The sequence below is a fragment of the Fringilla coelebs genome (assembly GCF_963513975.1).
Source record: "Fringilla coelebs genome assembly, chromosome: 1".
NCBI lineage: Eukaryota > Metazoa > Chordata > Aves > Passeriformes > Fringillidae > Fringilla > Fringilla coelebs.
This window is the reverse complement of record NC_140028.1, coordinates 128,732,731-128,755,727: the sequence shown is the minus strand read 5'-3', so window position 1 is coordinate 128,755,727 and position 22,997 is coordinate 128,732,731. Positions and strand designations below refer to the sequence as shown.

The window sequence follows — 22,997 nt, the reverse complement described above, 5'->3', positions numbered from 1 at the left end:
TTTTTTATACTTTTTGCTGGGTAAGCAAAATGAATTGAGAAGCAGCAAAAAGGCAACAAAAGGAGGTATCAGATCTATGAACCTTGTTTTACCCATTCCTACTAACCTTTTTGTCCATTTCCATACCAATTAGGGCACTGCTGACATCCTCAGGAGACGATTCTGGCCCCTTTGGCTAAGCCTGGAGCTCTTAAATATCTTCCAGTTTGTCCAGTTTGGCTTTCCCTCAGCAAAAGCTTATTGATTCTGAATTCCTGTAGTTTTTTTAATTTAGTATGCACCACTGAAAATTTGCTTTTAAATTTGTTTTTTAAATTTGGACTTTGTTTCTGGTAATTCATTCTTTTGCCTTGTACTTCCAGTGGTGTCTTCTTCGTAGACACCTCACCTACACCTTGCATCTTCAGGCTGCCTACTTTCCTTAGAAGGGATTTGGAAGAACAGGTGAAGAAGTATTCACTTTTCAGTCTTTTTTTCTGTTTGGGAGGTCCCATAGACCAAAATGGGGTATTATGTGATTTGTGTGTATTTACATGTAGTTTAAGCAGTAGTTTAGCTTATGCTGGAAAATAGTAGGTGAGTACCATCAAACCAAGAATCTCTCAGTGTGCCTTGGTGGCTTCCAAAATCCCTTTTCTTTGCAGCTGATTTTTCTTCAGTTGTCTTTATTTGAATGAACTTTTTAGACTTAGCTCACACCAAAACTTATATAGAAGAGGCGTCTGACACTTCTAATTTTATTTTTATCAAAGCTGAACTTAAATCAACTATATATCATATAGGTGTATAATATATGACTGTTTCATATTCTTTTTAAGTCTTTCTGATGCAATTTTACCCATTTCTGTACTTACAGTCATGGACTTGCAGGGGAATGGGTGTTCTTGGTATGCATGTCCACCAGCCTGCCTGCCTGGTTAACTTTCTGTGCAGCACGAGGGACATTGAGGGATGAGGGAATGCTTCTTCTAAAAGGGAAAGATATTGGGTATTACATTCTGATACATCTGAAGTGTAGCAACAAGATCTGAGATCCATTTCTTTGAAAGGAGGAAAGGCTGAGCCTCAGTGGTAAGACACACTAAGAACATAGATTACGTATTACAATTATTATTCTAATAGTTATTAGGTCGTAATGATCTGGCACTGTTTCATTTTACTGCTGAAGTTTTGTAGAACTGGTGAATGTCTACTTTTGGAGTTTACTGCCTTTATCAGAATTCAGGGGTGAAAATAGAAAGTTTTCTCTGTTTTCAACTTTCTGTTTTTTATCATTTCTCAAATTTGGCTTAAAATTTAACTGAAATGTGATTTTTTTTGGCACTTAAAATAACTACCAGGAGGAATGGATAGCTGGCAGCTGCAACCAGCTTTCTGGGGAGCATTGCTTTCCTCCCCCTGCTCGTGATCTGCCAGCCCTTTCTCTCAGGAAGGAGTGCTGTGGGTCTTCAGGCAAGTAGATGAGTGTTCTTTGGCTTTGTATGTTCTTGATCTGTGCCTTAGTTAAACCATTGCTGTTTCTTGCACCCTCTGTAACCAGTGAATATCTGGGTAAGGATATATGAGTAACCAGTGAATAGATGGGTAAGATAGCATGTAGCATCTTGCTTTTCAGGTACTGGGGAATATAATTGTAATGAACTTAATTTGAAAATAATATTTTTATTTATTTTTATATTATTATTTTTCTAAAGCTACCTGTTTTTATTTCATCTATACAGTTTTGACCTAGAATCCAAAGTATGACTTTTCAGCTGCGTCAGGACATGTCTGATTCTTTCAGCCACTTTGCTGTTAGATAATGCTCAGCATTTCCATCTGCCAGACTTTGCTGGACTTACATACTATTTTTCTGCAATTTAATTTCTCTTAGAAGTACTTCTATATCTCACCCACTGCTTTTCTTCTTTTGAAGTTGTGATTTTGGCTTTTGGATTTTAAGCTTCATGCAGCAAATCGAGCTGCTACATCCCCTCTGGCCAAAACTGACTTCTGCAGCTGCAGTCTTTGCTTTTCTCTGGTACTGAGCCATCCTGCAAAAGGTGTACCCTGTACTAACTGTCTCTCTTCAGTCTCAGCCTCAGCTGGTACCCTCACAGACGTACTGGATCTGTCCTCACTGTAATTTGTGGCGAGGTCAGGCAGAGTTTGGATGATTTACTGAGTGTTTCACAAAAGCACGTCACTGTACTGCTGGGATACCTCATCCTGCCTGAATAATCAAACTGCCGTCAAAAAAAAGATGTTAAAAACACCAAGTCATGCTGTAGGGTTCTCAGCATTCAGTTCCAGAGCATTGCATCAATGCTCTGGAACAAACTAAATGTTCTTTTTTTCTTATAAACATAATTTTACATCTTATTGAAGAGAAACAAAAGGGACTGAGTCCATCAAGAATGCCAGTATTTTTCTTACTTTATTAGTCAATACCTACAATCTGCCAGATTTGAGGTTTCCATTTCTTTCACCATAACTTGGTGTATGCTTTATTTTACCATATTATTAGTAATGGATTAAAAAGTAGTGAAGAGAACAGTTTATTGTGAAACTACTGGTTGCTTTTAGTACCTATTTTTTTGGGTTTTTCATAGCCATTATTTGAGAAGGGCTTTTTCCAGTCTTCCATGCTGTTTCTAGCACTTGAGAACCTTGTACAGGGACTGTCCTTGGGTGCATTATGTGCACCACACTGGTTTAGTAATAAAGTCCTCTCAAACTAAACTGGAGCTCTTGGTTCTGTATGGTGGGATCATCAACGTTTAATGAACCTCAGAAGGTTCAGGTCTGAAGCCACAGAGGAGGTGGGACATTGTCATTGCTCTGGTGGCCTGCATTAAGGTTCTTCCACATTAGCAGCAGGCCTTGGAGGTGATAGACAGAATCATTTTATTGTAGCTGTCAGTGGCAGGGTCTTGGGTAGAAGCAGGACAGCAGTTTGAGGTACCTTCCATAGGGGAGGGTTAACATGGGTTTAATTATTTTACATTGCACATGGAGAGATTTTAATCTAGATGATTATCATGTAGCAGTAGTCTCTTACTGGCTAATTTCTGGTTGCATAAATAAGTCCCCAGTTAATTAAGCATTTTTTAAAGGCAAAATGACAACCTTTACATTGTTCTTACTACTTGGTAGAAGGACTTTCATCCTCATCTGTTTTAGCAGAAGTCAATGTGAGCTGTAAGGCAACTAAAGTTTTGGTAGAATAAAGAAAAAGCTTGAGTATGAAGAGCCACTCTTGTATCTAAAACACATTTTATGTACATGTCAGGGAACCTATTTTGTGCATCTGGTTTTCAAGCACCTACCCTGGGAAAAACTTCAAAAAGTCTGCTGAGATAATAAAATACAAGTTTTTTCCTAAACAGAAACATGATGGCTTTTCCATAAATTTGCCTCTTCTAAGCTAGAAGTCATAACATTAAGACTCAAAACTTGCTGTTTGTATTTTTATTGTGCCTTTTTTATTCTGTTACATTATGACATTTATCAGAAATAAAATTAGGCTTAGGGCATGGAAGATGGAGTATTTTCACAATTTAAAAGTCTTGAATTTAAAGCACATTTTGACAGTGACTCTTTTTGGCAAGTCAGGCTTTTAACCTAAAGGTAAGTAAAGTAAGATTAATTTAATACTGTTTTTATGAGGCCTGCCTAATCAGATAAAATAATTTTTCAAACTTGAGTTGAAGCAATGTCTTGTACCTTTCAGAGTAAATAGGCAATAACATGCATGATATATTCAGGTTGCTTTTAATTCAAAGAACTGTCAGACACTTTTCAGTTGACTGTCATAAGATTGCCAGTTCTCTGCATCCATTTCTGTGACAGTCACCTACTGTTGATGTTCTGTATGGTACCAAAACCATTTAGACATTAGGGTTAAACTGACATTTGCAAAGTAAGATGTTAAAAGCTCTCTATTGTCCAGAGTTGCAGTTGCAATTTAAAGCTTGACTGCCTTTTTCTCCTCCAGTGTTCTCTGTATTGTTCTCCTTTTTAGGGTAATCCTGTGCTTCTTGCAATTGGAGTGGTGCTCATACTTCTAGAAATTTTTGAATTCTTAAGAGGCAAGACTTCCATTTTTCTTCAGGAAAAAAAAAAAGGGGAGGGAATCCATTTTACACTTGCACAATCCTTGTGCCAATACTTTACGTTATTTGGTGACCCAGGAGGATTGCCTGCATGGCCCGTGTGTGGCTCTCAGGCTCAGCTTTCACACCTGAGAGTGGATGGACTCTTGGGCTCAAGCTGCAGGAATGCCTTCATGCAGCTGCTGTGTGTCTGGGGCTGGTGCAGTTGGTCATGAGCAATGAACATGTTTGGATGATTCTTTACCTTCTGGCATGCACTTTTATTGCGTTTACTCCTGAAAAATCTGTGGAAACATTTCTTGCCGTCAGGACTAAAATGGTTGATAGCATCCTTTTGAACACTTTACTGCAGGGAATTGAAAGCTAAAGCTTTATCTGATTGTAGACAATGCTGTGTTTGTGGTTATTCAATGTACCAGTACTATAGAAAAGGCTTTCAAAATGTGTCATTTCATGCTATTTTCCAATTATTTTATCTGCAAGGAAAAGGAGCTCTTTTGTTAAGATTTTTTTTTTCTTTTAGCATTTTAGAGTGTTTAATCAGTAACAGTAAGGTTAAAATTAAAGTTTGCACGATTGAAGTTTTACCAGCTTGGCTGTTTTGATGTCCAACCGTATGTTTATTTTCCCACACCACTTGTATCTAACTCCCTCATCCAGGACAGTGGTTTTATTCACCATTGGGTTTTTTTGAGGGGTAAAAAAAGCAGCCAGGAGTTACATATACTTTGTACTAATTGTCTGTCCTGCAGTTTTCCAGTGAATGCTAACATTACCATTTATGTTTTTCTTGACAGTACTAGCCTTGTGTTAATAATTTTAAAGAAGGATTTGCAAGAGTTTCTGTGAATTGTTTCCTGTTTTTCCTTAAGTTTGATCTACAGAGGGTTGATTAAGAACAATAGTCATGCCCAAGAAAAGAAGCCTTTCAGTATTGCTGGGCATTCTCGAAACCATAATTAAAAAATACTATTTTAGAAGATGGGCTTCTAAAAAACTTGGGTGTATAATTTTTTTTTTTTTTTTTTTACTTAGGGATTCATAAAAATAGCTAAGGTGGTAAGTGTAAATATATTCCAGCAAGGTTTTGTAAGATTAATTTGCTGTCTTTCTCTAGTTGTTCATTCACAGCTCTTATTTTAGGCAAGCATCACATCCTCGCCAGTTTCCTTAGATGATGAACACTAGCTGACTGAAAAATATTTAAAGGTCATTATTTTATAGAGATATTTGGTATGTTTTCTTCATTCATTTTACTACAATGGGGTACCCATTGAAATCATGCTAGGATAACTGAACGGCTTACTGTATTGGCTTTATAGCCTGTCATACACAGATTACACCCGTTTTAATCTGCTCTCTGGAGTATGTCCAGCTTCTGCTAAATGGTGTCTGTTTTACTTCTAAAAGAAATGTGCAGCTGTTTGTAGCCAAAATACAGTTACTGTGAGTGACAGCGATACCAGCTGTGTGCTGCACACTTCAGCTGCTGGAGCAACTGAACTCAGAGATGCCCCTGCTCTCTTCCCTGCATTGACACAACATACAGAGAGCTTCTTCTGTAGCTTTTATGGTTCTGTGCACAGGATAAACAGCACTTTCTCTCCTCTGCCTGAGCAAATCTGGACAGAAAGCTATGTTCCATATTTTAGTTTCCCTTACAAAGGTGAAATGTTTGTCTTGAGCTTCACTTTTGTGTCTGAAGCAGGTCAAGAAGTTACATCTGGAGAACAGAAAGCTCAGGGGCCTTAGTAAGTTCTGAAAGCCTGGGAGTTTTCCAGCTTCTACAGCCATCTCTGCTGCTGGCATGTGGCAGGAACAGCACTGAGCTCACATTTAATGCCATGTCTGTCTTTGTGTCCAGCAACAGAGGTCTAAGGACATGGTGCCCTCCCTGCCACTCTGCCCAAAGGCAGTGTGCAGGTGCTACTAAGGGAGTGCACAGAGAGGCGTTTGGTCAATACCAAAACAGTAAAGCCAGGTGTTCCTGTGGGGAAAAAATAGACCAAAACTCTTTGAAACAAAACCCCATTCCCAAAATGCACATGTGTAAGGGCATCCTCCCAATTTCCCACAGCAGTGGGTGCTACACTTTCCATTTGGTTCTTCATAACTTCAAAACCGTCACAGATTTGTGTATAGATAATGTCTGTAATAAATTTGAATTTATGCAGTAAATTTGGACACAAAGACTAGAATTGTGTAAAGTCTTCAGGTGAGCAAAACTCATTGCAGTTTCTCTGCTCATTTAATTTTTCCAGAGTACGCAGGGTAGAGTGAAAACCAGCTGTAATAGACTTCCCTTGGGGTTGATGAAATTAATTTTGCTGTTGTTTTCAAGGGGGTAATATCTTTGTGCCTGATGTCATAGCAAATGTTGAAGTTGAAAAAAGTCCAAAAATAGTGTTGAATTGAGTCACTTTAAAAGTGTTTATCTTGAATCCCCACTTTGTGGCATTATTACTGTAGTCTCATCCCAAGCTAGCATTATTCATTAATACCAGCTTATCCCCATGATCCCTCGTTCTCTTTGTCTATTCATTTGGATATACCTTGTGTGCACATTTGTAACCTTCTGCTTCTTGCTGCATTAATACCATATTTTAAATTGCACTTAGAGCTGGTGTGTTTGAAGCAGTTCTGCTGTCAGACCTGGGAGCGCCTGTTGTTGGCTTGCATGAGAGTCTGTTACCCCACCTACCGTATTAGGAAGCATTAGGAAGGCTGAATTCCTCTGGAAATACAGACTGTCTCATTTTTGAAGCTGTGGTGTGATTAACTGTAATGTAATACACTAGGTATGGATGCTTAATGGATAAACATTCTTTTGCTTACTCTAGGCAGTTTTACATCTAACTAGAATGCGATTCATTGTACTAAACATGGGAAACTATCATTAGCAAAAATGCAGTCAAGCCAAAATGAATTCTGCCTGCAGGTGCAATTAAGGAATTGTTAAGGCTACAATATAAAGTAATTGAGTAGTAGTCTAGCACTGAGAACGTGGCATGTCACTTTCTGTTTGAAAGATGTTTACAAAACACAGCAAACCTTTTGCTGTATTACAGAAGCTTTTCTGTTAATCCTCTTACACTCCGCCTGTTTGTCCATTTTTATACACAAGCAATGGCATTAACAGGCTGTAGGGCTGCAACACTCCTACCAAATTAATGCAACACCCCTCTAATGGGTCTCTTTTACATCCCTGCATGGTGATGTTAATGTGAATGCAGCAATAGGCTACTAAGGGCTTTCGATTCCAGAGAATCATAAGCATTTTTGCTACTGTAGAAGAATATCTGCTTGTACTAGAAACTAAACAGATACCCTCAGTAACATGTGCCATCTGAAATTGTGGAAATATGTTTACCCTGTACAGGACACTGTTGGAAGGGCTGTCTGATATGGAATGTCATACTTGTCTATTCTTTAACTCATAAACCATGTACTCGTATAATTAATAGTATATGTTTAAATAAGAGTTTATTACATCTCCTGAGTTTTTCTTAGTAGAATATAATAGAATTTCCCCCACTCATCTTAAGACTGTAAGCATTATTTTTAGTAATCTCATCTCAGTTAAAGAATTCATTAAGAACTTCTCATTAAAAAAAAAAAATCCAAGCCTCTCATGAGATTTTTAGAACGTAGTTATTGTGAAAAAATGATGGTGGGACAACTTTAGAGATTTATGAGGCCTGCTGCTACGGTCTGGTGTGGAAGTATGTGTGCTTTTATCCCTTGGCCAGAGGCAAGGCTGTAAAGTCTTCTGGTTTCTGTCACTGGAGATCCTTCTCCCTCTCCCTCAGCCTTTGCTGTGTCTGCAGGAGTATTGGTAAGGTGGGCAGTTAGTGCTAAATGCCATAGCTTCTAGAAATGACAGAAGGTATGTGAAAGAGTCATAAAAAACCTTTGGGAAAGTTGCAATTTTGCACCCTTAAAAAGCCCAATAGGATTTGTATTGATTATGTAATATTGAGAAAATAAGACATCAAGGCAGATTGTTTCCATCTAGCTCTTTTCTTCCATCTTTGCTTTCTTCTCTGCTTTAAGTAAAGAGATAGACAGGAATGTGTACTATTTATAGCACATTTAAAAGATTTTCTATATATGTGTTTATAAAGAATTGTATTAATTTTTGTTCCATTTACAAAATATTATAATTTCACAATAAAACTCAGGTGGGATGAATTATCTCTTTATAGTTTACACAGCAAGTGTTCTGAATTAATGCCTGTAATTACTTTTTTGTGTCTTTGTTTTCCTTTGAAATATTTTCTCAACATATGTAGTAGCATCTGTAAGGGAATAAAAGGAATTGCTTATGAAAGTTTTTTGCTGGGGTCATTTTTAGTGAATATGCAGGTTACTCAATTTATCCCTGATGAAATTTATTTCAAATAGAATGTTTTATGCATAGTCAATATTTTGTTTCAAGTATTTGCCTCTGAGAACATTTGTGGCATTTTTACTCTCCGTTTAGACCTCTTGACTTGTATGCTGAGGGAGAGGGAGATTGCTGGGAGAAGAAACACTGATTTGTTGATTCATGGTGACTGCTACTCTACGGCAGTCTGTACTAATTGGTACCAGAAGCAGCATCTACTCTTGGCTACCTCATGTGTCACACTTAAAGGCAGAAGAAAAAGGGGAAAAATAGCACCGTCAGTTAGGATGTAGATTGGCAGCAGTGCAAGGATCTGGAAGAAACACTGCAGGAGATTCAGGAATAAATGTCTAGGGACAGAATCTGAAACTTTGCTTTGTGCTCTCCTATCTGTTCAGAGTTGTTTGGACACCAGATTTGAGATTTGAGCCTGTACTGCACTTTAATTAATTTGTCAAACTCTGCTCACTTCAAACATTCTCCTTTCTGTGCTTATTTCACTGTTCAAAGATACAATGAATTATTGAGCTTGCTAGTTTGTTACCTTGGCAATAGAGGGAACTGCCAAAAGAGTGATAAAGTATATTTGCTGTTATATTGGAAATTCATGTTCTTCTTAAATACTCTTGTTCATATTTTTATATTTTTTGTATAACATGGATGTTTGAGTGCTCTTGTTGCAGCTACTTCTTTGTTCTGCTGGATGGAGACACTCTCAAGGTGTAGGCAAGTGTTTTTACTTATCCCTGAAGCAGGAAAAGTCAGCTAAAGACGTTCAGGTTTGTAGGTCAGTACCACACCGAGGTAAATACTAAGTGTTAAATTGCTGCACTCACATCTCTAATCTCTCAAGGATCTATGAAAGTCTGGCTGGAGGGACCTTAGAAGGAACCCTGAGCTTAATGGGAATGCAGGATTGTCTCTGGGCTCTTTTCCCTGCAATTGTCCAACTACTGTAGTGAAAAACACAAAGCTTTTTTTTTTCATGATTTTTATTCTCTGTATCTAGTCGATAACTGACCAAAAACAGCGGCACTTGCAAAATACATTTTTGTTGGTAAGTTACAGTAGTGCAAAATAGAGTTTAAAAAAAAAGCAAGATCAGGCAAAGGGATGAATTACATATGAAGTGTACCTGTGAAGTACACAACACTTAAAAAGTCTCCTTGAGATTTTTGTATGATCAGTAAGACTCAGGGAAGCCACCTCACTAGTCATTTATACCTCCCATTACACTGCTGTATCCAAGCTGCTGCATTAGAAAAACCAACCCACTATCAGAGAAGATTTAGACCCAGGTCTGCAAAACTCATCAAAGAGAATTGACTAAAAATTGTTTAGTCTGTACCATTAATATAAATTAAAACAGGACAGTATTTCAATTTCCCATTCATATTAATGGTTATGACAAAAAAAAAAAAAGCGAGAAAGAAAAATCTGCATGGAACTGTAACTCAACACTGTGTTAAAAAAAAAACCAAAAAACCAAACAAAACCAAAAAACAACAACAACAACAAAAAAAAGCACCCAAAAAAACTAACCAAAAAAAAAAAGCAGGAATGTTCAGATAAGGTTGTCTGGATATCTTTGTCAACTCCAGGTTTCAGTGCACCTTGCTGTTTTACTCACTTACTAAAACAAACACACAGCAGCCCTAGTAGAAGTACATGTTCCATGTGAGCTGAGGTTTTACTCTTCAGTAACAGGGCTTACATTTACTTGCTAATTACTCTGACCTGTTTTAACTAAGAGTAACAGCGTGAAGTTTTTACATGAGGCACGCATCTCATTTGCAGCTCCAGTGATTTTGTGTTTTTCCGCTATGTAGACAAATAGCAATGTAAATTGTAATAAAACTAGTACATCAGCAATAAAAAGTATGCACTGAGTAAATAATAAGTGGATATAAACAATAATTTTCACTGATTCTAGGAAACTACTTAATGGAAACTAGTCTTTTAAAAAATTGGCACCAAAAGCGAGCCAAGTAGCAGGAGCAGGGGAGATGATCCATTGGCAGTACCCCATAGGCAATTTTGGTTCCATGTTTTGGCCCAAAACTGCAGTGTATGAAATTTAAGATACTGGTTTCAGTGAAAGAAGCCTAACAGAGGAGTCTGGCTGCTTCTTAGACTACTTATACCATGAAGTAAATGCATCCTCATGTCACAGGACTAATGAATGTGTGTGGTTAGCCCATGCATTTTAATGCTTGTGTCCCCCCAGGAAATGCCACTGAGGCATGGTTTGGGTTTAGGACATGCTGTAGTGCATGGAAGCGTACAGATCCAAACTGAGATGTGTTAGCACTGCTGCAGGACAGTGACACTGTGGTTATCTACCGCAAATGGTCTTCACGATGTTCCAACAGGTAGAAGACTTGATAACTTATTCCAGTTGTCTAAAACAAGAGGATACAGAGAGAATATTTTCCAGTTTACCCCAAGAAATTGAACAGTTTGTCTGTGTGTCACAGCAGCTGGTCTTGGCTTGTCATCTGTCTGAAGAGGTCTCTCTGGAATGTAGTCTGGGGCCCAGATACTTTTAGGATTTTAGAAACATAAATCTGCTGTGCAGGTCTCTTTGCCAGAGTTTCAGGACACTGTAAACAGATCTTTCTCCTAGAGAGCTTTCTGAGGGAAACCCCAGGCATGGATTTGATGTTAGACATGCAGTTTCTTTCAATATTGCTGATGTCTAATTCCCATCTGTGTCTCGTTCCTGCAGTTGCTTCTTGGGAGGGTTTGTCTCCTTCCTTTCCGAAGCTTTAGTGACGGCTGATGCCCACACAGGCTGTAGGGGAGCATGAAGCCAGGAGAGCTGGAGGAAGCCTCCTCACTGACTCACTGCCTTTCACTGTGACAAAGCAACCACTTTGCAGAGAAAAAACTTTTTAACAAAATAGTCACCAATTTCAGACATAGCCAGAGCTTCCTCTCCTCCCTGAAGCTATGCTGTAGAAAGATTTTAAAGTGGAAGGTAGTGGTCAAATTGTGATTTCTTTTACTCATTTAGCTTCTTCAGCACAGCCAGAGGGGTTATCCTCAGTGCTTCATTATAGATAATCTAAATCTACTCCCTTACAGTTTGAATCTCTTCCCCCTTGTCCTGTCACTACATGCTCTTGTAAATAGTCTCTCTCCATCTTCATTGTGAATTCCCTTCAGGTGTTGGAGGCTCCAGCTGTGTCACCCCTAAGCCTTCTCTTTTCCGGGCTGAACAACCCCAATTCTCTCAGCCTTATGTCAGATACGACCAGTTTTATGTTGCATAATATACAACACTAATTGTGGTTTATATAGCACCAAGCTGGTTAGCCCATGTGATTCTTCAGAGTTACCTCCATTCTGACTTGCTTAAAAAGAATAAAAAAACCCCTTGTCACTACTTACTGGTTACTGTTAGCTAAATTCTGTAAATTATTTGTAGGTAAGAGCTATGGGAAAGCACCCTAAACTTAGGCAACTTTGCCTTTTTTCAAGAATAATCAGTTTTTATCCTTCTGATCTTACTCCTAAAGATGAGGTACTAAAACAAAAATGTAGGGTTTTTTTCTGAATTAGTCAGCAACGTATTTTTATAGTCAGTGACATGTCTTCTCTAGCTTGTGCTCTGCCAAAGAGAAGCAAATGATCTGTGTGTGTATGTATGATTTCCCTGGGGATACCACCCAGGGTGCCTAAAAATTATACCTACTTCTTTCATATTACAGTTTGTTACTATATTGGTGCTGGATGAATCACTGATGACCCCTTTTTCTATCACTTTGGAGAACACAGAAGTATGTTCTATTAACAGCAGCTCTTCAGGGCTTGTTTCAATGTGTCATCACTGTTGGCTTTTTGTTTTCCACAAGTGCTGTTTTAAATCCTAGAAAATGTCACAAATGAATTCTATGAAAACTTTTTGTTTCCTAAATACTTGTAGTGATAAAATCAGAGAGTAAGATACTATAGAAAAAGAGCTTGCTTTCTACGTAATGGTTTGTGATGTGTCTCTTGGGGATGGTCCTACACAGGGCCCAGAGTTGACTCTATGATCCTTGTGGGTCCTTTCCAACTCAGCATATTCTGTAGCTGTGACTTTTCTGTACTGGCTACTTGGCCAGAGTGGCAGGAAAACCAAATCTGTCATGACAGGGAATGGGAGAATTCCCATGAGTCTGAAATCCCACTCACACTCTGGAAAACACTCCAGCAGACGTGGTGAAATAGTTTTACTTAAATCAAGTTAACCATACTGTGAGGAAAAAGTTATATATGTTTATCTTATTTTTAGTGCAGTAAAATCTTGAGTGACAGTTCTCATGACTGTACTGAGCAAGCAGTTCATTACTCTGGTGGATAGACTGTTTCACAAAGAAAGAAAATTTCCAAGCATAAATTTTCTTTACTTCAATTTAACACCCAGAGATTCATTTAATAGACTCAGTCAACCATGAAATGTGATTGCACAAAATGAGATAAATGACATATAAGAATACCCTTCTTCTTCTTCCCCCTTCAGGGGGAGACAACTGCCTTGTTGAAGGCAGTGGGCAGAGTTATATGACCAGTGTACAAAAGACAGTGAGTTAATGCCAGGTAGGAAACACAGAGCTTTGTGCAATCAGGGATCTACAATCTCAGAGTGAATGCTTAGGTGAGGTACTAGATAAGAGTGATGTGATGTATTTGGAGACATAATGATAACTTTTAATCCCCAACACTATATTTAGTTTCCTTTTAGTGGTATTATTAAAATGCTTCAAAACAGTGAGCACAATCCAAAAAGCCATATCTTCTGTCTAATCTGATTCAAGAAAAATCATCCCAAACCCAAATGCAGTACATGATTTGATGCTTTCAAAGAAAATTATGCTGAAGCATATCCAGTCATTTTGCAACAAATCTAAAACTGCTTCCACAATATTCTCATGCCAGTCATCAAACATAAGGAAAATAATGGCGCCAGTTAACATGATGAAAAGAAATCCAGAAGTAAATACCCTAATTTTGTGACATAATTTTCCCCTCTGCCTCTCTCTCAGCTGTTCTTTGTTTCCAGGAAGCAATATCTTTACCTTCATGCAATTCATCTCTGTTCACATTTGAGGCATGGGGTCCCTCTCATCATGTTAATAAATGAGATGATTCAAGCCAAATTCACAGCTGTTGTTTTTAACCTGTACTTGCTTGCATGTCTGCTGCATTTCAGCAGACCTAAAGTTTATGGTAAAACCTTAGCTCAGTAATGTTTTAGTTGATTCTCACTTTAGTTGATTCTCACTTGATCTTTATTGATCTTTATTTTGGTTTATTTCAGCATGAATGAGGTTGGGTTTGATCATGGAACCCTTAGTGGTAAAAACTGCTGCCTTTCACACCAAATCACAGAGGAGGGAAACTACCAGGAAAGTTGTACCACTTTTTCATTGCCTTTGAGTGGACTCTTCCGCTGTTTTTTTCTATTCTTTAGTCAGACTAGAAATCATGGCCTTGAATTGCATGACTTGTTTCTCAATCCATGTATTTTCTCCAATCTTACAGATACTAAAGCAGCATAAAATATTCAGCAGCACTGGACAGCAGTATGTGTCTTAGTTTACTTATGCTTTGCAGGTATTTATGAAGGATTTCTAGGAGCATCATTTAGTTAAAGCAGCCTTTTTCTTGCATCATAATGACTAAAAATCCATGTGAGATAGGTTTGTGAATTCTTGTAAAATGTTTATCGTCTCAGTCTTCTTGGAACAGAAAATTAAGTGTTTCACATTGATGTGAAATACCTACATGAATGGGTATTGAAATTATCATTGAGTCACTGCAGTCTTTTCTGTTTCAACCACTACTTTATGTAAAACTGAAAGGGCTTTGTGGTAGCCATAACACAGTTAATAGACTTCCAGTAGTATTTAAAAGTATTTTTGTATTTCAACTTTAATATATTTACTATTTAAAAGAAGTGAGCGCATACTAACAGCTTTTCAGGCAGGTGAAACCTCAAGTGGCAATGACCCAGTTCCTGTCACTGCTCTGGGCAGCCAGCTGGCATGTGTGCCGGCATGTGTGCCCCATCCAGGCACAGCGTGAGAGGGCCTCCAAGAAGGGCTGTAAAAGAGCAGGCTTCTGGAGAACTCTGGAATATTTGAGTAGCGATGTAGCAGGGTGCAGTGTTTTATATTGTGAGAGGAACAGTGATAAAGGAAAACGCGGCCACGTGATGATGTCTCCTGTAGGTTGTCTGTAAAAGAGGAAGAGGAAATGTGGGAAGTTGTTTTCCTTTATTTGAAGTGATGAATATGATACATCCATGGGACTGAAGCTTAGTAAAATTATTACCACTAGTAATACATATTCTTTCCTTACTGCCAAGTGCAGGCAGTTTAATGAATTAGGCTGGCAAACTCTGATCTCTAAAATATGAAAATATGCTTTTCCTGGCTAATGTTTCTGAAGGTCTGAATAATCACTGGTTGAAGGCCATGTTGAAAGTATGATAGTAAAGTAGCATAAATAATATAATCAGGTTCATGCAGTCACTGTTAAATTACTGCTTTAGAGATGAAGTAAACCTGTAAAGCTGGTTAGCTTAAAAAATACAAATGGCTGTGTATATTGCTGTTTTAAAAATGTTTATACATAATATGGAACATAATCTCCATTATGCTCATAGGTGATGTAAATGTAGTTTAGTAATCTTCAGGTCAAGCTTTGTTTGGATGAATGTGAACTGGAACTTCATATGGCCTAAAGACTAATACAGAAACACTATACAGATTATAATTTCAATGTATTTGACTCTGATAATGTTTATGAATAGTGCATTTTTAATGAGTTAAATTAATTATTCTAATTATTTATATGCCTAGACCAATGTAGACATTAAGGATCGCCTTCTGAATTTATAATCAAAAGCAATGGAAAGTTACATTCAGTTGACTTTTGCAACCATACTTGTGCTTCCTTGAATAAAAAAGCACAAATTAAAAAACCTGAAGCTTGAATGAGCAGGAGAAATTGTCTTTTAAAAGCCTTTTCAAACTTTGTAATATCACAAGACAAAAGTAGTAGCTAATTTAATAATTTGCAAGTCTTTTTTGGAGTAGCTGAATGAATTTTGATCTATTTCCACAGGTTTTCAATACATACTCTAATGAAGACTATGATAGGAGAAATGATGAAGTTGACCCAGTGGCTGCATCAGCTGAATATGAACTTGAGAAGCGTGTGGAAAAGTTGGAGCTCTTCCCAGTCGAACTAGAAAAAGGTATCATGTCTGTGTGTCATTTCCACTTCCTGTGACACTGACCTACAAGTCTGAGGAAGTTTACACATGCCTACAGAGCCTATCTTGAATTGCCATGAATTGGTTGTAGTCACCGTGGCTTTTTGGATTTCAGGAATTGTTCAGTGAGGAATTAAAGAAGCAGCTCAGAGACAGGCAGTTTTTATCTGCTTGAGAGAATTGTTTGGTGACACTCCATTAACATTATTTTACACAGTGTTTGATGTGATATGTTAATTCTTCACTGGAGGAGTAAAAAATCTTGTCTGTTGTTCTTAGCTCCTCATAAGGCTGCAGATGATACTTTTTTTACGTAATTAAAATGGTAGTCAAATAGATTTTTAAAAGGAAGCAAAATAATGTTAGTGTTACTGACACAGAAAGCCAAGAGGAACCAAAGCATGACTGTTTACCTACCAAATAAGTGTACAGATAAATGTAAGAATTTTCTGCTTTCTCTTGCCTCCTTCACAGATGAAGATGGACTTGGCATAAGCATTATTGGAATGGGAGTTGGAGCTGATGCGGGCCTTGAAAAACTGGGAATATTTGTCAAGACAGTAACAGAGGGTGGGACAGCAGAAAGAGATGGCAGGTAAACTAGACTTTGTATTTGGAAAGTTTATCAGCAATAGTTACTATAAATTATGATTTTCATAAGGAATAGTTGTTTTCTTAACGTATGTCATGGTAATCCAAGCTGTAAAGTTTGTCAGCTTCATTGGTAAGGTCCAAATACCTGATGTGGTTATGAGAAGACATTAAATTGGTACCATGAGTTTAAACTTTTAAAGAAGAACAAATTTGCCAAAGATATGTGTTTGTGACTACTGAGAACCGAGATGCTTTAGCGTGAATAAGGCTGCTGATTCCAAACTCTGTGACACTTTTGAAGGTAGTTTTGATTCTTAAGGTGTGGAGCTCCCACCTGTTCTATTGGCTTTAAACCAGCTTTAAATAGGCAATACTTAAAAAAATAATTCAGTTCAACATTGGATTATTTGGTCTCTGCATGTGATGTCCTTACAAAGAGATCTTGACAGGCTGGATCTATGGGCTGAGGACAGCTGCATGAGGTTCACTGAGGCAGAGGGCCAGCTCCTGCACTGGGGTCACAGCAGCCCCAGGCAAGGCTACAGGCTGAGGGAGGAGCAGCTTGAGAGCTGCTCAGCAGAAAAGGACTTGGGGTGCTGGTTGACAGGCAGCTGGATATCAGCCAGAATGTGCCCAGGTGGCCGGGAAAGCCAAAGCATCCTGGCCTGAAGCAGCAATAGTGTATCCAGCAGCGCCCAGGCAGTGACTGTGCCCCTGTACTTGGCACTGGTGAGGCACCTTGGGTTCTGTGTCCAGCTCTGGGGCCTTTCAGTGCAAGAAAGACACTGAGGTGCTGGAGTGTGACCAGAGGAGGGGAACAAACAAAGCTGGTGAAGGGTCGGGAGCACAAGTCTTACAAGGAGCATCTGAGGGAGTGGGGGTGTTTAACCTGGAGAAAAGGAGGCTTGGGAGTGACCTTATCACTCTCCACAACCACCAGAAAGGAGGTTGTAACCAAGTGGGGGTTGGTCTCTTCTAACATGTCTCAAGTAAAAGGGTGAGAGGAAATGGCCTTAGGTTGTGTCAGGCGAGGTTCAGATAATATTGGAGCTTTTTTTGACTGAAAAAGGCATTGGAATAAGTTGCTCAGAAAGGTGGTGGAGTCACTGACTCTGGAAGTGTTGAAGAGCATCTGGATGTGGTGGCACTTGGGATGTGCCACATCCACTTAGGAGCGATTGAGCCGCTTAGTTGATGGCTAAACTGGATGGTCTTGGAAGATCTTCTCCAACCTTGATTATTCTGTGATTAAGGAAATAATTAGTGTATCTGAATGTTTAAACTTCTACTAAATACGCTCCTTTCAACTTTACTAACACAGACTGGTACTTTATATTTCTTATTTTGAATAGTCTTCTATTCTGGGATTCAGTTTTCCCACCTACAGCACTGAAAGTACATTAATTAACTGGAAGTTGTACCATAAACCTTGCCCACTAAAGAAGTGAATTGGTGTGTGTAGTCCTATGTGCTCATATAAAACCTGCTTGCTTATTTGGTATGTGCAAGCTAAAGAATTCCTTATCAACATAAAGTATTTCATATCATGTGGGGCACAGTTATCTGGGTATTCTACAACACCTGCCAAAACCAAGTCAGCCTCTTTTCATTCGGAGACAGGAAAAAACTTTACTATGTAATAATTTAATAATGAAAAGGATTCTTAAAAAAATCTACCAACCCATACAATTTTTCATTTTGTCCCAGTGCTTAACTTTATAAGTTTTCATGCCAGTAAAATATAACTTCTCTGATATGTAAGCAATTATATCAACTTATCTGCATTCTCCTTTTCTGATTTTAACCATTAATGTGCTGTTATATTACTCATAAACAATATGAAAATACTGTTTATAAATAAGAGTGGGAATAAGTTCTTAAGATGTTGATGATGTCTTTTAAAAAATGCATTTCAGTAACATGTTCCTTGTTGAACACTTCTAACTTTTCAGACAGGCAAAAAATTGTTCTGTTGTGGAAACCCCACAAAAATTTAAGCAAAAGGCTCTAGAAGGCAGGGGCTTGCAAAGTTTAGTACCATTGCTTTCAGAAACTACTGAGCTATGTCATCTTCTAGACTGGGCTTGGGGGTGTCTTTACAGATCTTGGCAATGGGATATAAATTTGAAGGCCAAGTACTGATTTATCAGAGGCTTAAAAATTATGAAGGGAAATGAAGCTGACGCCTCAAGATGTCATGACTTTATCCATTATTTTAAATTTAAGTGAATGTTTTTCTGAAGGGTATGCTTGACCTCAGCTAGAAGGCATTAAGCTCACGACTGGTATTCTTTGTAAATGTCTCTGCTTGAAAATCAGTCACTCACTGCTGCTCTGTCATGATCTGTAATTTCTTTTCATCTCATTATTCACATGTTTGAGTGGGCTACAGAAGTTAATGTTCCATCACAAGTATCTTCTTTCATTTCCCTAGATGGCATCTGAAAGGAACTTGTCAGCTGAGAAAAAATAATACCATTCTTTGACCATTCTAATATTTGTGTTGGTTTTCAACTGGCAGAATGTTCAGTCAGCTGAGAAATAGGACTCTGATTTTCTCTTTGAGAGCCTGACTGATCATTCACTTGGGAAAGGAATATATAATCCTCTCAGTCAGGACCAGACCGTTCTGCATAATAAAGTGCACCAACTGTAAAGGCTCCTGTTAACTTCATCTTTATGAAAAGCCTACTTAATCATTAACACTGATAGCAAAACAAAGTCTCCAACCAGAAAATAAAACTACTTCAGTAGCTGCATCAGATATTTGGAATAATCGCATAGCAGTCTTCAACCAGGTTCTTGTGAAGCTACAATTTAAAATGTTACAGTATCTGTAGGACAGGTGTTCTATTTTTTATTGAAAGACCTATCAAATTATGATATAAAGTACTTGTCTCTCATGGAAATACAAAGTCTATGCAAAGGGGTTTCTCAGTGATTTAACACCACTGGCTTGATTCATGCTGCTGTAGACAAACAGGTGGCCTAAAATTAGGTGTCATATTTAAAGGTTTTGTGTGCCAGTATTTGCCCCAGGAGGGTGCTTCAAGATGAATCCAAAGGCAAGCATGTTGATAAGTATTAGGAGAGGTTATTAGCAGTGTGAAAGACAGGAAATCAGTCATTAGACTGAATGTGAAAAATTAGACTGAATATGAAAAATAAAATCTTTTCCTGGATCAATCAATCAGTATCTGCTTCTTTCAGATTATTGTGGTGATGAGTCATTCACTTTATAAAGTATTTTGATCACATTGGGAGCAACAGTTCTGAAACATTACATAGTTCTTAACTTGAACTCTAGAAGATGTCTCTGCACAAATTAAATTTTTCAGTTCATCATACAGAGCAATTGTGCAAATAATTTTTTCAGTTTTAGTTGGTTTGCTTCTATAGTTGCTACTTCATTGTTATCTGCAGGCAGAGTTTAAAGTCATGAACATTAGAAAATAATTGCAAGAAGAATTACCAATGTTATTAATGCTAAAAGCAATACAATTTCTATAATTCAGACTTTGGCAATCTGAGCATTCGTGTTTGAAATTAGATTTGACAGACAGAGGAGGCCTGGAGCTCCTCTTGGAGTGGGCTCTAATGGGAAGTCCACCCTTTGTATGTTGATATGCATATATGCTCATATATAATTAAAATATATGTGTAAAGGAGTTCTGGAGAACAGTGGCCATAAAAATAAGAGTTGAAAGTTTAAAAAAAAAAGGTCAAAATTAGATAAATATTGATGTGAGTGCTGTATTTCTCAAATGTTTCAGTGCAAATTGAAACAAAATTCTGAGCTTAAAATGCCAAATATGATTTTCAAAATAGGAGTTTATAGTCTGCCTTTTTCAAGGGAGATCCTGCCTAGAACACAGTGACATTCTGTAGTGTGAGGCTGCCAAAGAATAAATACTGTATTTCTTACTCATCACTGGAATCCAAAGAACAGAAGATGCTGCTTGAACACATGTAAAACTGCAAAGCATTTCCTCAGACTTGACAGAGAAATTAGTGCTCCAAGTCCAAATGCTTCAAACGCAAAAACCAAGGCTGAAGCCTCTGGTTTTTGAAAAGAAATCTTATCGCTAATATATCCTAAGATGTTAAATACATTAATTAAGGTATTTTTATATAATTTAAACATGATTTTTTCATAGCTGTTTCTTGGTTGCTTTGTAAACTGTGTTGTTTGGATCAATAGAATCCATGTATGTACTTGAAAATTGCTCCCTTTCACTAGTTCTGCATGTGTTTGTTTGGTTTTTATTTTGAAACTATTAAGAGATCATGCGTTTCTAAAGAGCAGTATAGCAGTCATCTTCCAGGGATTTGTAATCCAGAGGAGTCCAGTGCCTGCTGTAGGGGTTTTGTAGCAGTGCTTGCTTTAGATAAAAGCAACATGGCTTTCATTCTGTCTTAACTTTTTCTGCATTTTACAGTGTATCGGCTGTAAATAGGTGTTTGAGTTCAAAAAGAGAGTCCTCATTGCAGCAGTCCAAGGTTTTATGATTGTGTGCAGCAAGATCGTGCTTACACGGGGAATTCATCTTTTTGGAACAAGTTAGATGAAATATCTTAAGACAGTATGTCACAATTGGTTCTGATACTTAAGTTCTTTTCTCCACAGATGAGCAGGTTGTTCTAGTTAAATACTACATTTTTTTTCCATTACCATGAAATGCCAGAACTATGTCTTATGCTTATGTTTTTCAAGATTGGCTTAGGAAAGAATGATATAAGAGATGTTCAAGTATCTCATTTAATTTCATTCATATGACAAATTCAAGAGTTTGTGTTGCTGTATTTCTATACGAGGAAAGAGAGTGGATAATTAATTGATGATATTAACTGTAGTGGTACCTTTAAAGTTGGATTTATGAGATGTCTGTGTGCAAGGAATGATGTGTTTTTCATATTTACCTCAGTCATTTTATTACTGAGCTTTTGTTTAAGGTCAAACTACAAAGATCTCTCTATGCTAAGTTTTGCTGAAAATTTGCAAGAATTCATACAATTAATTATGCATTTGTGTTTTTTTCCCTGAAAGGATCCAAGTGAATGACCAAATCGTGGAAGTTGATGGCATCAGTCTGGTTGGTGTTACACAAAATTTTGCTGCAACTGTTCTTAGAAACACCAAAGAGAAAGTCAGGTGAGTATTTTAGAGGGAAAAAAAAAATTTAATACTTAAGATGACTTGGCTTCCTTTGCAGGCCTTTGTTTGCCCAGGTAGAATCAGAGGCTTTTGGCCTCTGTCTTCTCTCCTTTGATCCCAAGAGAGGGATCAAATACAATATTACAGTTTTGTTTTGGCTTAGATTTTTAAATTACCACTAAGACAAGCTGAAATTGCAGACAGATGATGACTATGCTCTTGATCACTAGTCTGGATGTTCATGGGCTTCTGTATTGTATTAATTGGGATTAATTAGCTGTTTGTATTAATTGGGATGATGATGGTCATGGGTGTCGGTCAGATGGAAACTGCTGCCAGTGATCACTTCCTTGCTCCACCCATGGGGACACTGACCATGCTCCAGGGTTGGAGCAGGAGGAGATGAACGCTCCGGTCCCTCAGATTCCACCTCAGCCCAAAGGAGAGGAGAGTATTGGATGCAGTAGTGATAACAGCTGCCAAATTGAGGAAAATAACCAGTACTAATTAACTGAGCTCCCAGCCCCACCTGTGGGTTTTTCTCTGCACCTATACTGTGGTTCATTAAAAGGTGTCCCTGTAAAAGTCCATAAAGTAATGAACTGACTAGAAAATGTAACATATACTGCAAGTACACTTCTGAACTTGTGTGAATGTGAGTGCAAAGCTATAAAATGTCGTTAATGAGAACATTGTTTCCCTAGTATTGAACTGGTTTGCCATTTAAGACCCTGTGCAGTCACATAGTTTTTCAATAGCTTGTTAATTTCAGTAAAGATTCAACTTTACAAAATAAATCCAAAAATATCTTTGTCACATTGTAAAAGCAGCAGCCATTCTGTAGTTACCTTTGGGTTCTCTTTCAAAATCTTCTCTAGGGAGTACAACTGAATTCTCTAATTAATGATTTCAGAGCTGACTTCTTTTGAACCATGACTAAACTATGGGTGGTAATATATGCAGACGCCCTCAGATGGTGGTGCTATATGTTGGCATGCACACTTCCACTATAATTCCATAGCTGATCCTGCATGACATTGAGGAATAATGCTGGGATGTGGATTCTGCAAAGAATCTTGGGGGTGGTTGATCAATCTTTTATTTGAGAGAGGCTATTTAGGAAAAAAGAGAATATTTGAAACTGTAGTGTAATTATAGGCGAGTATATTTTTATGTAACATTTACATTTGAAGTTACACCATTACTATTTCTGCAAAGACTCACACATGCTGTGAGTGTTCCTACTGACTAAACTATGAAAATGAGTGTATACTTTATTAGGTTTTCTACAGTTGGGACCTTTAAACATAAAATCCCTGTGACAGAGAATAATGTGTTCCTGTGTTTTGGTACACAGAGCAAATGTTATGTATATTCTGTGTTTGATGTTCTAGTTCAAAAGGAAAAAGGAAGAAAGAAAGCTCTAACATAAAACACATCTATTGTATACATTTAGAATCAGCTTAGCTTGTGTAATTATTGCTGCATAAGTTATGGAAT

General features: G+C 37.8%; 1 protein-coding gene across 3 annotated transcripts in view; it reads left to right on the top strand.

Moving 5' to 3' along the window:
* The window catches only part of PPP1R9A (protein phosphatase 1 regulatory subunit 9A), a 131,310-nt gene that overhangs the window by 51,825 nt on the left and 56,488 nt on the right, over window positions 1-22,997 (top strand). For all 3 annotated transcript variants that reach the window (XM_084216045.1, XM_084216046.1, XM_084216044.1), the window contains exons 3-5: window positions 15,598-15,730; window positions 16,223-16,343; window positions 21,390-21,494. In XM_084216045.1, coding sequence (XP_084072171.1) covers window positions 15,598-15,730; window positions 16,223-16,343; window positions 21,390-21,494 — 359 coding nt within the window. The remainder of the gene's footprint in view (window positions 1-15,597; window positions 15,731-16,222; window positions 16,344-21,389; window positions 21,495-22,997) is intronic.